This window comes from Sceloporus occidentalis, unplaced genomic scaffold, assembly GCF_023333645.1.
Source record: "Sceloporus occidentalis isolate IW3139 unplaced genomic scaffold, rSceOcc1.0.p SCAF_7, whole genome shotgun sequence".
Classification (NCBI taxonomy): Eukaryota; Metazoa; Chordata; class Lepidosauria; order Squamata; family Phrynosomatidae; genus Sceloporus; species Sceloporus occidentalis.
Genome location: NW_028316987.1, coordinates 9,942,448 through 9,955,905, shown reverse-complemented (window position 1 = coordinate 9,955,905; position 13,458 = coordinate 9,942,448). Strand labels below are relative to the sequence as shown.

General features: G+C 41.5%; 1 protein-coding gene across 1 annotated transcript; it reads right to left on the bottom strand.

Annotated features, from left to right (window-relative positions):
• Positions 1–2,670: 2,670 nt before the first annotated feature.
• LOC149309155 (C-C chemokine receptor type 7-like) lies at positions 2,671–11,781 on the bottom strand. The gene is made up of 3 exons (XM_089531188.1): positions 11,721–11,781; positions 9,284–9,333; positions 2,671–5,935 (listed from the first exon to the last, which is right to left on the bottom strand). The coding sequence occupies exons 1-3, from the start codon at positions 11,728–11,730 to the stop codon at positions 4,856–4,858; spliced, it is 1,140 nt and encodes a 379-aa protein (XP_089387314.1). The 5' UTR covers positions 11,731–11,781; the 3' UTR covers positions 2,671–4,855.
• Positions 11,782–13,458: the final 1,677 nt, after the last annotated feature.

Here is a 13,458-nt window from a genome sequence, read left to right as displayed (position 1 = left end):
TGTCCTGGGCCATTTTGGCTCTGCAGTCTGTTTTTGTGATGGCCATTGCCCTTGGTACTCATATTATTCAGCTACTTCTTATGCTTTCTTGCATTTGTAATGTTGCAAAGTCATAATTGCCCTGTGGAATTAAATGTTTGCTCAGGTTCAGAACCCTAGGTGTGGATCTTTTATGGCAATGAATTTAACCTACAGAGCTGACTGCAGGGGTGGAAAACCCAGACTGCATTTGCCCCCCCCCCCCCATGTATTTTACAAATCTTGTCACTCCCACTACTCCCCCACCCCATTGAATTGGTGAAATCCCAGTTCAGTAGCACAGAAAAAACAATACCCAGGCCTTGTCTGCATGGGCTAAAAGGATCATCTCCCCCAACATTTTGATAATGTTCTGTTTGGACAGTGTATGGACCAAACTCTGGTTCTGGTATGAACAGTGTCTGCATGTTCAGCACTAGAACCAGGATATAACACCCTTGAAATGAATTTTTAAAAATGACCGCATACTTGCGATCTTTATACTGGGGCAGGTGTGTGCACAGACATGTTGATGAGCTCCTTGGCGCATCTCACTGTGCTGTGCTCACTTTTCAGGTCAGAATGAGGTGCCCAGAAATGTGATTGTCGCTGGACACCTCGTTCTGACCTCAGAAGCGAGTGACTGTGCTGGATGCCTCAGTAAGACACCCTCAATATTGCTCTGACATGAGAATGGAGGGTCAGGTAAAGTGGGGTGGTTGAGGCAACTCCAGGGCTAGGATACTCTGGGTTGCCCTGGGTATCTTGGCCAGTGCAGACAGATCCCTTATCCTTTTCCTCCTTCCCATTGCAAAAGGAAGGGGCTATTCTGCTCTGCTTGTTTTCATCAAAGCAGGACTCTGTGATAGTCTTCTGGCACCTACCTGAACCACAGATAACTGCTGGAGCTGGTAGTGAATGTGCATGTCATCTGCAGTGCAGAGGTATTTTGGTGGCAGCAGCCAAATTTCAGCAGCGGAGCAGTGGTAAGTTGGGAGTCAGGGGATAAAAATTCTGTTCCTCCAGAGTAAGAAGTTGCCTGCCCATAGCTTATGGATGCCACAGTTTGCCAAGACTTAGGGGTTAATCAAATTAGAACTTGGGTTGAATCTTTGTTGTTCATTTGGAATGCATCCAATTAAGTTTTGGTGGCCGCTGCCAACCACGCCCCACTTAAACCATATCAATATTAGTTCCTCCCCTCAAAGTTTTTCTAAAAGATTCACATTGTCAGCTGTGTGGATAACAAATGGGAATAAACCTGAGATAAACTGAGATAACACTCTGCATGCCTTGAATGTGCTTCAAATACATTCTCACCACCGACTACTTCTTTATTTGAGTGCTGACACATGTGAGCAACCAAACTTGCAGTGATGCACAGAGATGCAGTTCCATAGTGTGAATAACAAAGATGGAATGCATGAGTGAGATTATTTGAATAGTTGTGCGAAAAACAATGACGTGTGGATGACCCCTTAGAGCAAACATCGATTCCCATTGCTAGAGCTCAAACCCTGAAACATGTTGTGGACTCCCATACTTTCCCAAGTGATATATCTGTGGGCTCATCTGAACAGGCTGGGAAAACCCAGAAAACCCCTAGTACTTACAAGGTCTTATTATTTCCAGTCTCAAGATCAGTTGAAATTAAATCAGTATTTACCTCTCTGTTATCCCAGAGCTAGCTAGGATGACAATTGCTAAGGAAAACAGTAACTGTTCCCATGACAGCAGATTCAACAGAGATCATGTGCGGGAAAGGGAAGTGCTAGTAATAAAAGAAAATTACCTCAATGCTTAACTGGTTTAACATTGCTAAAACACTTTAAACACTTTTAATCACACGACACTTGCAGGAACGGGAACAGAACGGAATGGAACGAGAATGGGTGTTACCGCACAGGAGAATGCCGCTGATACTGCCGGGAGTCCCCAAGCCATTTCCCAACCATTCCCCCAGCCATTCCTGGCAGTCAGTTTTGAAGAACAGTTCAAAATTCTCCTTTAAAATTGGCTGACGTGGAACACATGCGGAATGACTTGGGGACTTCTGGTGGCATTGGCAGCATTCTCCCCCCATTCTGTGTCGTTTCGTTCTGTTTCATTCCCATTCCTGCAAATGCTATGTGCTAAACTTATTTGTCTATAACCCCTGAATAATAATTAGGAAGGTTTCAGTGGGAATTAGTGAAAGGCAATTTCTGAAACTGTGCCTGAGGGGGTGCATCTGCACTGCACAAATAATACAGTTTGACACCACTTTAACTGTTATGGCTCCATGCTATGGAATTCTGGGAATTGTAGTCTATACTTTGGGAAACTACATTCCCTAGAATTCCATAGCATTGAGCCATGGCAGTTAAAGTGGTGTCAAACTATATTATTTCTGAAGTGCGGGTGCAGCCTGAGTCCAGATGTGACATGGGAATAGTTGGAGGGAAAGGAGGAAGGATGCATGGGAAGGTAGGTGTGAGGGAAATTTCAAGAAAGCATTTTGATGCAAAACAGGGCCATGCAAATAAAATCGAAACAAAAAGAAACCGGAAAATACCAGCATTTCCAGGGACTTTTTACTGCCTGTACAAACCCAGAGAGGCAGTTCTTACCTGGTTTTAGTACCCTTTGGAAGGTGAAACTACTAGAAGACACTTCTGACATTTCTGTGATATATTGTTTATTTGCAAAACTACAAACTAACCTCAGATGGAGACACACAGCTTAACTTTCCTATAGACAGCTAATGTTAGTTTCCCATATCAGATCTCTAGAGAGGCAGTCCTCTCCAAGATACGTTCCGGAATTCTAATCTAATTCTCTTCCTTTTTTCCCCAATCTCATGCCAAAATATCATCTTCTACTGTTTCTCAGACAGAGATTTTGTTTATATCATCTATAGCAAAAATGGTCACTGGAGAGGGGAAGGTAAGATTTTCCCCCCTAAATGTCTGATTTCTTCCCTGCCCCTCCAAATTCAGAATATTTCAAGGTGGTCTCTGTATCAAGAAACAATCTGTTAACAATTTGCTCTCCCGGAGAGATTTTACTGAAATATCTCATGCTATTAACATTATTTTGTCAAGATTAAGATTCTGGCTGGGAATTTCCTCAAGGGAAACCAATAGTAATAATTTTGTTCACAGTATTCTGTCAACAAACATAAAATATATTATTTATAACAGGTAAGAGAACTCTTGAGCAGATTGCATAGTGCATTTTATTATATTGAAGATGGAGCAAGCTTTTTCCACTGCTTCAGAGCCTAAGTCATGAAGCAATGGATTCAAACTACAAGAAAATATATTCCACCCAAACTTTAGGAAGAATTTCCTGATGGTTAGAGCTTTTCAACAGTGGAACATGCTGAGTGTGGTGGAATTTCCTTCTTTGAGTTTTTTTAAAACAGAGTCTGGATGGACATCTGTTGGTAATACTTTGTGTATTTCTACATGGCAGGGGGTTGAACTGGATGTCCCTTGTGGTCTCTTCTAACTCTATGATTCTATGATCTACTTCACCACTGGGAAACTTTAGGGAGTTCATAATGTTGTAGTGGAATCAGGGCTTGTAGAGTCAATGATGCCATTTGATGTCACTTGGCACGCCCTCATATATCCCTGTTCCTTCTAAGCCTAGATGATATAATCATAGTTGCAGAGCTATGATACAAGGTACAGTTGAGGTGGCTTGGTTTTGAATTGGCCGTTATAACCCATTAGCCTTACAAAAGACTTGTTTGTGGTGGATATGAACTGGTAGAACTGGTTTGCTGATATGGCTTAAGATAGCTGCTTGCACTTTTGGAATTTATAATTGTGACTATGGTGGCAATCAAAGTGAGCGCCTGAACATCAGAATTTACTATAGCACCACTGAAGCCACATGCACAGATACCATTATATAGCCCATTATAAACACTGGACAGTACAGGAATGAGAACTCTGATGCTTACTGTGGACAACTAATGGAATGGCTAATAACAAGATTGGTATACAACACTCAACTTATATGCAGGCTATAGATATATAGATAGGTACATTAAACAATCATATTCTACAATGTTCGTCTTTAAATGCATCTTCTGTATAGGAGACAAGCATAGACATCAGCAGTTTAACAACACATTCATTTCTTCCTTGAGTCACTTGAAATGGTTTGGTCACAACCATCTAGGTTGCACAGGTGGATACCAAGTGAGGAAGAGGAAACATAGACGAACAAGGTTTTTTTGGTGTGTGTGCATGCATGCGGCTTGATCCAGATGGTCATTTAGTCTATTTTACAGCTGGCATAACAATAATATGGGGATGGCAGGGGAGAAAAAGAAATAAAATAGAGAAACTGGGGGTGGGGTGGGAGAGAAAGAAACTAGGAATAGAATAATGAAATGTGTTTATCTGCTTGTGCTCATGTTTGTTTCTTACTCTGTGGAATAAACTGAACTATGGTCACCTTTTTATATTTGTATTGTTCTTGATGCAATTTCAATTGGCGTAGGAACATAGTGACTATTATTATGACAGTCATCATCTTTGGATTCACAATTCGGATCACCTCTTTTGGTTTACAGAGCACTTTGCTTTACCCTGTGGCTCACTTTTTCAGATCTGTAAGCAACAGTCTGTAGTTCACTTTTTGCTGCTTTGTGGCCTTTAGTATCCTGGATTCCATTATAGTTGATCTGCAGAAGGGTTGGTCAAGAAGGGGTGATCTTTTGCTTCTGGTAGCATACCTGCCTGGCGAGCTTCAGAGGTCCTTTACTCAGTTCCTCACAAAGATGGATGTCATTAACTCAATTTCATGGACAGTTTGCCATTTCTGTTGTGTCCATAGTGCTTCATGGGGAGAAAGTGGTGGTGGTATCAGTTTCTGTGCCAATAGAACATCGGTTGTTCTCCAGCTTTGTTGACCACTTCCAGAGCTGTGCTTGGCTGATACAGTTCAGGTTTTTAAGGAGCCGGAGCAAGTCATTGCGAAACCTGACACCTATGAAGGCATACAGGAAGGGGTTGAGACAGCAGCGGAAGCAGGCCAGGCTGTATGTCACGTCACTGGCCACATCCATGCGTTTGATGGCATTGCATTGGCCAGTTGTATTGTTGAAGGCCGAGATGGTTTCAGCAAGCATGACACTGTTGTAGGGCATCTGAAAGAGGACAAAGACAACCATAACTGCAATGAGGACCTTGATGGCTCGGTTCTTCTCAAAGCTGCGGGCTTGTAACAAGGTCCTGATGATGATCCAGTAGCAGAAGGTCATCACCAGCAGGGGCACTAAGAAGCCAAAGACCATCTGAGAGATTCTGATGGAGGTGCTGAAGGCAAGCAAGTTGACTGTTTTGAGGGTGCAGCGTGGCATCTGCGTTTCAGACTCATACACACCCCTGTGCATTGCCTCAGGGAGTGATAGGATGAAACCCAGTATCCAAATGGAGAAGCAGGTGATCTTGCTGGCAAGCACCCTCTGGGAGCGATGGCGGTGGGCTGAGGGAGCTTGGACAATGGCAAAATAGCGGTCAATGCTGATGGAGAGGAGCAGCAGCATGCCACTAAAGAAACTCATCTGACAAATGCAGTGGACAGCCTTGCAAGCAAAGTCTTTGAAGACCCAATATTTGGCTGCGCTGACTGCCCAGAAAGGGAGAGTCAGCAGGAAGAGGATGTCAGCTAAGGCAAGGTTGAGTAAGTAGATATCTGTCATTGTCTTGAGCCTCTTGAAGTAAATGTAGGTCAGCATGACCAAGCTGTTGCCTGCCAGGCCCACAAAGCACACAATGGAATATATGGTGGGTAAGAAAGTAGCTCGGAACCTTCGAATCTCTTCCTTCTTGCAGACCTCCTCATACAGATTGTAGTCAATAGTGTAATTATAGTCACCACTTTCATACTCAAGTGTCACATTCTCACCCATGCAGAACTAGAAGGAAAATCAAAGCATCTGTTACAATCTAAACATTGACTGGCAACATCTGAGCAGAATTCTCTATGTCAGGATTGGGAACATATGATCTTTCAGATGTTGATAGACTGCAGTGATCATTAGTCCTAGCCAACATAATTAAATGTGATGAGTGATGGGAGCTGCAACCTAGCAAAAACAAGAGGGTCACACATTCTCCACTCTGGTTTGACGTGGGGGGGGGGGGGGGGAGCCAGGGAAAAATTACTGTTTGGGATTACAGTTGACAGAATAGCTCAGTTGGCATAGTCAATTCCCAATTTTGGGAATTGTTTTCTGAAAAAGTAACTTTTCCAAGTTATGTCAAACACTGTGAAACATCTTCAGGAAGAAATGGTCCTTTCACTGTGTGCTTATTCTTTGAATGTCACCCTCTGGGACCCATCTACCAATAAACTTACAGTGTTTGTAAAGGAGTTTAAGTATTGTGGCAAGTAATGCACTTGTTTGGCACGAATGTTGTTAGAGATTTTTGACCTATATGAAAAAACTACAGTTCCCAGAGTTTCTGGTGATGAGAGAACACTTGCGAAGTCATTTCAAGCTTCTTGTTTACATCATATGCCCATATAGTCAGTGGGCAAACTAAGAGAGATGCTATTCAAGCAGTTAGCAATTGCATAAAGGGCTAGTAATGAAAACTACATAGCATCTGGACAGGTATTTTGTGGGTGGGATGTTGGTGGAGAGATGTAACCCTTTGCCTTTACAAAAGAGACAAAACTTCAATTCCTGAGTATACTAAAGCTATCAAATATCAGAAGCCCTTTGCCTCCTCCTGAGATATCAATTTAGGTTGGTCTGGAGATGCTATTTCTTGCTATTTGCTTTGCAAGAAAACTCTGCTTGTATCAGTTGATACCTGGAAGCTTTTCTTATCCTGTTGTTTATCACAGGATGTCAGGGTAGTATACAATATAAACAATTTAAAACATCGCTACACTAAAATCATTAACATTTGAATAAGATAAAAACACATTAAACATAGTAACAGTTAAACCAAGCAATAGTTAAAACCACTTTTAAACCGGCAACAATTTAAAACCAGGTGTGTGTGTATGTGCAAGTGGATAAATAGGTACCACTTTGGTGGAAGGTAACATCATTCCATGCAGTCATGCTGGCCACATGACCACTGGAATAATCTTCGGACAATGCTGGCTCATCAGCTTAGTAACAGAGATGAGCACCGGTTACGACTAGACATTGATGTCAAGGGAAATCCTTTACCTTTACCTTTATACACAGTATACTTCAGCCATATAATGACTCATTAACAAAGACGTTAATGCTCAGTAAAGGGGGAGACAGTAGGAAAAGAGGAAGAACACATTACAGATGGGTAGACTCAATCAAGTCACAGCCCTGAGTTTGGAGAACCTGAGCAGAGCTGATGATGACAGGATGTCTTATTCATAGGATTGCCATAAGTCAAAGTGACTTGATGCCAATTAACAACAACAACAACAACAAAGTGGCAGAAATATGAAAATCTTTGGGAGCAAGCAGATGAGAGTGGCCTTTAATATATATATATATATATATATATATATATATATATATATATTGCTCTCCATCAATAGGTCGAGAATGTATATAAACCACTTTCCCCATTTCACCTCTTAGGAGTGGCCGCAGCATGTGATTTCTGGTGCATGCCTTGCTATCCTTATGAGCATTTCAAAGGAAGCTGAAGTGTGTGTGACATTTGCAATGGGAAACTCCAGACAATTAAAAACATATACTGGGAAAGTAATTTGATTCTTCAATATAACTAGTCAAAATATTAAGACTGGAGGCCCAAACAGACAGGCCAAAATAAAGCTGCTTTGGGTCACTTTGGAGGTGTGCTGTTTAAATGACATGCACATCTTAAGAGGCCAGAGGTTGCGCCAAAGCTGCGCTCCAGTCTTTAGGACTGGAGCATGGCTTTGGCATGGCTTCCAGCCTCTTAGGATACATGCATTATTTAACTAGCATACCTCCAAAGTGACCCGAAGCAGCTTTATTTTGGCCTGCCATTTCGGGCCCTGGGTCTCCCTGGGAAGGGAGGGATCTTCCAGGTATTGGACTGAATTTGACACAAGATTTGGTTGAAGACTGGGTTGGGCAGGGTGGATGGGGCAAGAAGAGAAGAAATAGGGTAGATGGGGCCAAGCTAGGAGAAAGCAATGGAGATGGCTAAGGACATGGGAAGGGGGGGACATAGTGGTTAGAGTGTTCCCACAGAAGCAATCATGGTCTGGGGCTGAGGAGTTGTAGGCAGAGTAAACAGGATAAAGCCTTTTGAGGTTGGCCTCTACAGTCCTTAAAACAAACCAAAACAAAATCTTGTAGGCTTATAAGGTTTATACCTTGTGGTGGGCTCCGTGAGCAAGGGCTCCTACCACATCCTGTGGGTGTACAAAAGAAAAATTACTTAAAAAGAAAGGAAGATGACAGCCCACCAGAATACCCTCCATCCTTTTCTTGCAAGTGTGAAAGTGAAGATTTAGAGAAGAAGAAAGGGTTAGAAAAACATTACCTAAAACCAACCTGAGCTGCTTATGCAACCCAGAAATGGTGGCAAAGTGTAGTTAATGTGTCCTTTTAGGATAGCTGCCTACATGCTGTCATCCCCTGATAGCATGGCTATTACATGATAGGTTTTGTAAACTAACACATCTGTGGAGGGACCAGGTTGGTGAAGGCTGGTTTAGAACATAACAACTCTGCTAGATCAGACTGAAAGTCTACTGCTTTAGCATTCTGTTTCCACTATGACCAATCAGATACTGATTTGAAGTTAACAAGCAGTGCATGAGTCCAACAGCACCTGCCACTCTGCAGTTGCAGGTTGTTCCATACCACCTTTAGATTTGATGTTTAGGGTGCTGAACTGGCACGTGAGAGTTTCAAGTCCCCTCTTAGCTGCTAAAAGCTAACTGTCCTGGTCATGTTCTCTAAGACAGACCTATCTCACAGAGTTGGTATGAAGAGAAAATGGGGATCCACGGAGTCGTGTCTGGTGCCTTGAGCTCATTAGAGGAAAGTAAAGATAGAATGGTAACTAATAACTATCTGTTTGTTTGTTTAATTTGTTTAATACCAACAAGGGCACCTTTTTCCATTTGTTTAATACCAACAAGGGCACCTTTAACACTTTCCTCTTCCAATATTTCCAGCAGTGAAGATATTATTTAAAAAGTGTAGGAACAGAATATGGAGAACAGGGCAATATTTAGGTTACTTTTTCTTCCCCTACTGCAGCAGTGATAAATAAGACACCAGACAGATAATTTTTTTCTTTCTTTCTTGGCATCATACCTGAGAAAGGAGAGGAAGGTTCCAAAGGATGGCCACTTTCAGAAGTTGGTCTACAGGAGAGAAATACACAAAGCCAACATTACTGCAAGCCTCCTTCTTACCTAACAGCAAAGCAGGCATCCTGCACTCAAGCTTGGGATTCAGGTAGATTGTTTTTCACAAACACTTTTCATGCAAAAACATATCACCTGGGTTTAGTGTGAAGCAGAACCAGGGAAAGTTACTTTTTTGGACTGCAGAACAGAAAAACCCAACAAAAAATCTCTTTCCCAAGCTGTCCCCTGCAGTGGCTCTTTAAGATTGGGAATCAGGCTGTGATGTACAACAGGCATGGGTCATACAAGAGGAATGGCAATAAACAAGTCTGTGACTCAGGATTTTTGTTTGCATTAATTTCTAGGATTGTACAGATCTCCATAAGGATTTTTGCAGGTGTTTTCTAATGTCTTGGCTGGAAAGTATTGTAGAATCCGCCCTTGTCATACACGGGGGATCCGTTCTGGACCAACACACACACACCATGCTGCAGTCTCATGTAATTGAATGGTGGCGCACTCCATTTTGTCCCTCGCCACTTGCCATCCGTGTAAGCTGGAATCCGCATACGGCAAGAGTGTGTATGCGGAGGGAGGACTTTAATTTGAAAGAGGGTTTGCAGGGATAACCCTCTATAAGGGAATGGTGTCAACAGGGTTGGGATCACCCAGTGTGGTTATTCATGGTGTCACACACACCCCATTAACCTCCTTCCATACCACATCATACAGAACCCTTAGTAATTTTTTTTTATTTTACTAATGTTACTCATAAATCACAATTCCCATATATCACTGAATGTAATGGTAATAGTTGTGTCATAAACAACTTGTAAAAAATTATATCTTTGTATTATAGACATAGCCTAAATGTATTCACATATACATAGTTTCATGTGGTCAAAGTGAAAATTTGGTAAGATGTGATGTTTTTAAAGAAAAAATTAAGAAATATTTTTTAAAAGATTTATTTTTTAAAATTTATTTATTTATTTATTTATTTATTTATTTAAAACCGTAGCCTTTTCTCCTCCCACTGAGCCTTGCCCCATTCGCATAATCTCTAGTATTTTCAAGGGACGTAGGTGAATACTAAAACCTATTTCTGCCTAAAAAACAGATGGTTGGGGAGCAGTGGTGTCACCCCATCACCTCAGGATGTCACCTTGTGTGGCCCACAGCTCCGCACCCCACTAGTGACACCCCTGGATGAGGGCTGTGGCTTGCAGCTCCTGTAGTTGAACCTGCCTCTCCTTTCACCATGCAAACCATAGTCTCTAGAATCATAATCCAACACTCAAACCCTTACACCACACTGGATCTCTATTATTATTTACTTGTAATTTATTACATTACATTTATTAAATTTCTTTTTCAAATCTACAACAGACATAATAAAGGCAGCCCACACTGCCTACAAATGAATACTTTTCTTTAAACAAAGTGACATTTAAGACTGCATCCGCACTGCAGACAGATATAATCTGGTTTGACACTTTAACTACCATAGCTCAGTGCTATGGAATTCTGTATAGTTCTGTGAGACATTTAGCCTTCAGTGTCAGAGAGGTCTGGTGCCACAACAAACTACAACTCCCAGAATCCCATAGCATTGAGCCATGGCAGTTAAAGTGATGCCATATGGAATTATTCCTTCAGTATCGGTACTGAGAGTCAGTGTGGTGTAACGGTTTGAGTGTTAGACTACAGCTCTGGAGACTAGGGTTCAATTCCTGGCTTGGCCATAAAACCCACTGGGTGACTTTGGGCAAGTCACATGCTCTCAGCCTTAGGAGAAAGCAATAGCAAAACCTCTTCAGAACAAATCCTGCAAAAAAATAACAAAAACCCTATGATAGGTTTGCCTTAGGGTCACCATAAGTCGGAAATGACTTGAAGGCACACAACAACAACAACAACAACAGAGCCCAGCTTATAATTAATTTTGAATCTTGTGAAATAATAACAACAAGAGCATGCACAGAGAGCTTTACCTATCACTGAATAACTGTGCCACTGAGCGACAGGGGTTCTAGAGCAGAGAGGTTATTTATCACCAGGTAAATATCACCTTGAGGTTTTGTAATTTGAAATCTGCAGTTCTTCCTACAGCTGTAACAGGAACCCAGACAAGATAATAGCACAGTCCATTTGCTGTTACCATGTTTAAATTGAGAAGTACTGGGGGTCTAAATCTGACCCTTGTTTCCCATTGTATTTCTGAGCCAAAATTATTATTGGCAAAGGAATGGTACCCTCTGTGGGTCCAGCAACCACACTGTGATTACATCCAAAGATGAAGCCTTGCCATTAATAATTTGTTTGCGGGCTGGGCTTTGGCTCAAGTTAATACCTGTGGAATCAAGTGAGAAAGAGTAAAAGTGAGAGAAGATAGTACTCACCTCTGTCCATTGTTTTTTACGAGGCAGTTACAGAAACCAGAAAGGAAATGCAAGTGCTAGCCAACAAAGCTTATGAAGAGGTTGTTACAATGGTCTTGTCTCAAAACCAGTGTATAAGGCACTTCCCTTTTGTACTCAGCAGGCAGTACACATGTGCTGTATATACATGACTTTTCATATCCAGCAAGGAGCACATGATATGTGGTGATGAGAGGCTGAGTATTAACCAGCTCTTTTCCACCTATGAACAGATTTGTGGAAGGGCATAAATATGCTCAGGTGTTTCCTGCTGCCTTTAGAGAAACATGGGTAGAACTTATAAAGAGAACTTCATCCCTACAAAGAAAAATAACTCGTAGAATGAATTATTACAGGTCATGTAATGGTGAGGATGTGCACCAGAGAATTTGGTTTCTTTGCTTTTGGGGAGCAGGAATGAATTATATTTATCTGTATATATCTATACCCTGCTTTTTAATTAGAAAAACTCTCAAAACCTATAAGTGGCAGAAATGGAGGGGCAGAACTTGGAACATCTACATGTTAGATTACAAGTGCCAGGATCCCTGTAGTTCAAAAACAAATTTTTAAGTACTGGGGAAAAGAAAAGCACCCCAAGTAGCTTTTTGCCTTTCTAGCTGTCTCTTTTTGTGTCTGCATGTAATTAAACACGTAGGGCAAAATTAACTTCCCTAAAATGGATTGTATGACCACTCTCCTCTTCACACTTCCCCCTCCCCCTGGTTTTTCTGTCACCAAACAACTTACCAAACAACAAACCACTATCAGGAGTGTTTTGATTGTGTATTCCTGCATGGCAGGAGGTTTAGTTCGATGGCCCTTGGGGTTTCTTCCTACTGTATGATTTTAACTACAAAAACTGCATTTTGAAAACACACACACACACTCAAGAGAACAGGTAATCTTGTCGCTGAAACTAGGGTTCTGTAGCACGCGGCAACCACATGCTCCAGAACCCTAGTACATGTGAGCGATGGCCTAACGGTGGCCTCCCATCCACATGGGGACTGCCATCTTTATGTAAGTGATGTGCAGCATCTGCCCGTCCCTGCGCATTGGTTACATCATGAGTGCACCAATAACCCAGGTGCTACAAAAAGAACCCGGAAGAACCGGGTTCTTTTTACTCCAGGGGGATTTCACATGGTTTGGCGGCTGCGGTGTCTCTCAGGAGTTAAAACAGGCGCCTGCAGACCAGCATTTTTGGACAGCCTGTACTGCGCCTAATACACAGATGTGGGATATCCAGATCATAGAATAACATTTTTACTTTTCATTAACACATGAACTTTCATTCAAAAAATCTTTATTTAGAAACCATTCAAAATCTCTGTTTTTTGTAATAATGTGGACATAATCTGAAAATTCTTTGTCAGCATGTTAAAACATCAAGAGTTTTTTCAGATGTGGCATTTTTTGTTAGAATGTTTAAAACTTCCTCCTCGTTTTCATGTGTTATATATATTACATTCAAAGTACAGAGTAGAGAGTAGCCTAATAAAATAATTTGTTGAATTAAATATTTCATAACTATCTGGCTGCATGTTTGCCTCAGATGTTTAGATATTATTTTTCCCCATTTCTCATTAGACTAGTGTGCATGGCCATTAATTCCTGGCCTCTAAATCATAATAAAGAAGTTTTCTTTAGAATCACATAAATGGTGGTTCTTGTCAAAGACTTAATGGCTTTAAATTGTTTTGATTGTCAGGACTAG

Coding starts and splice junctions, on each gene's coding strand:
- LOC149309155 (XM_089531188.1), bottom strand. Junction 5,936..9,283: donor ACCTTCCTCTCCTTTCTCAG/GTATGATGCCAA, acceptor TTTTCCTTCTAG/TTCTGCATGGGTGAGAATGT.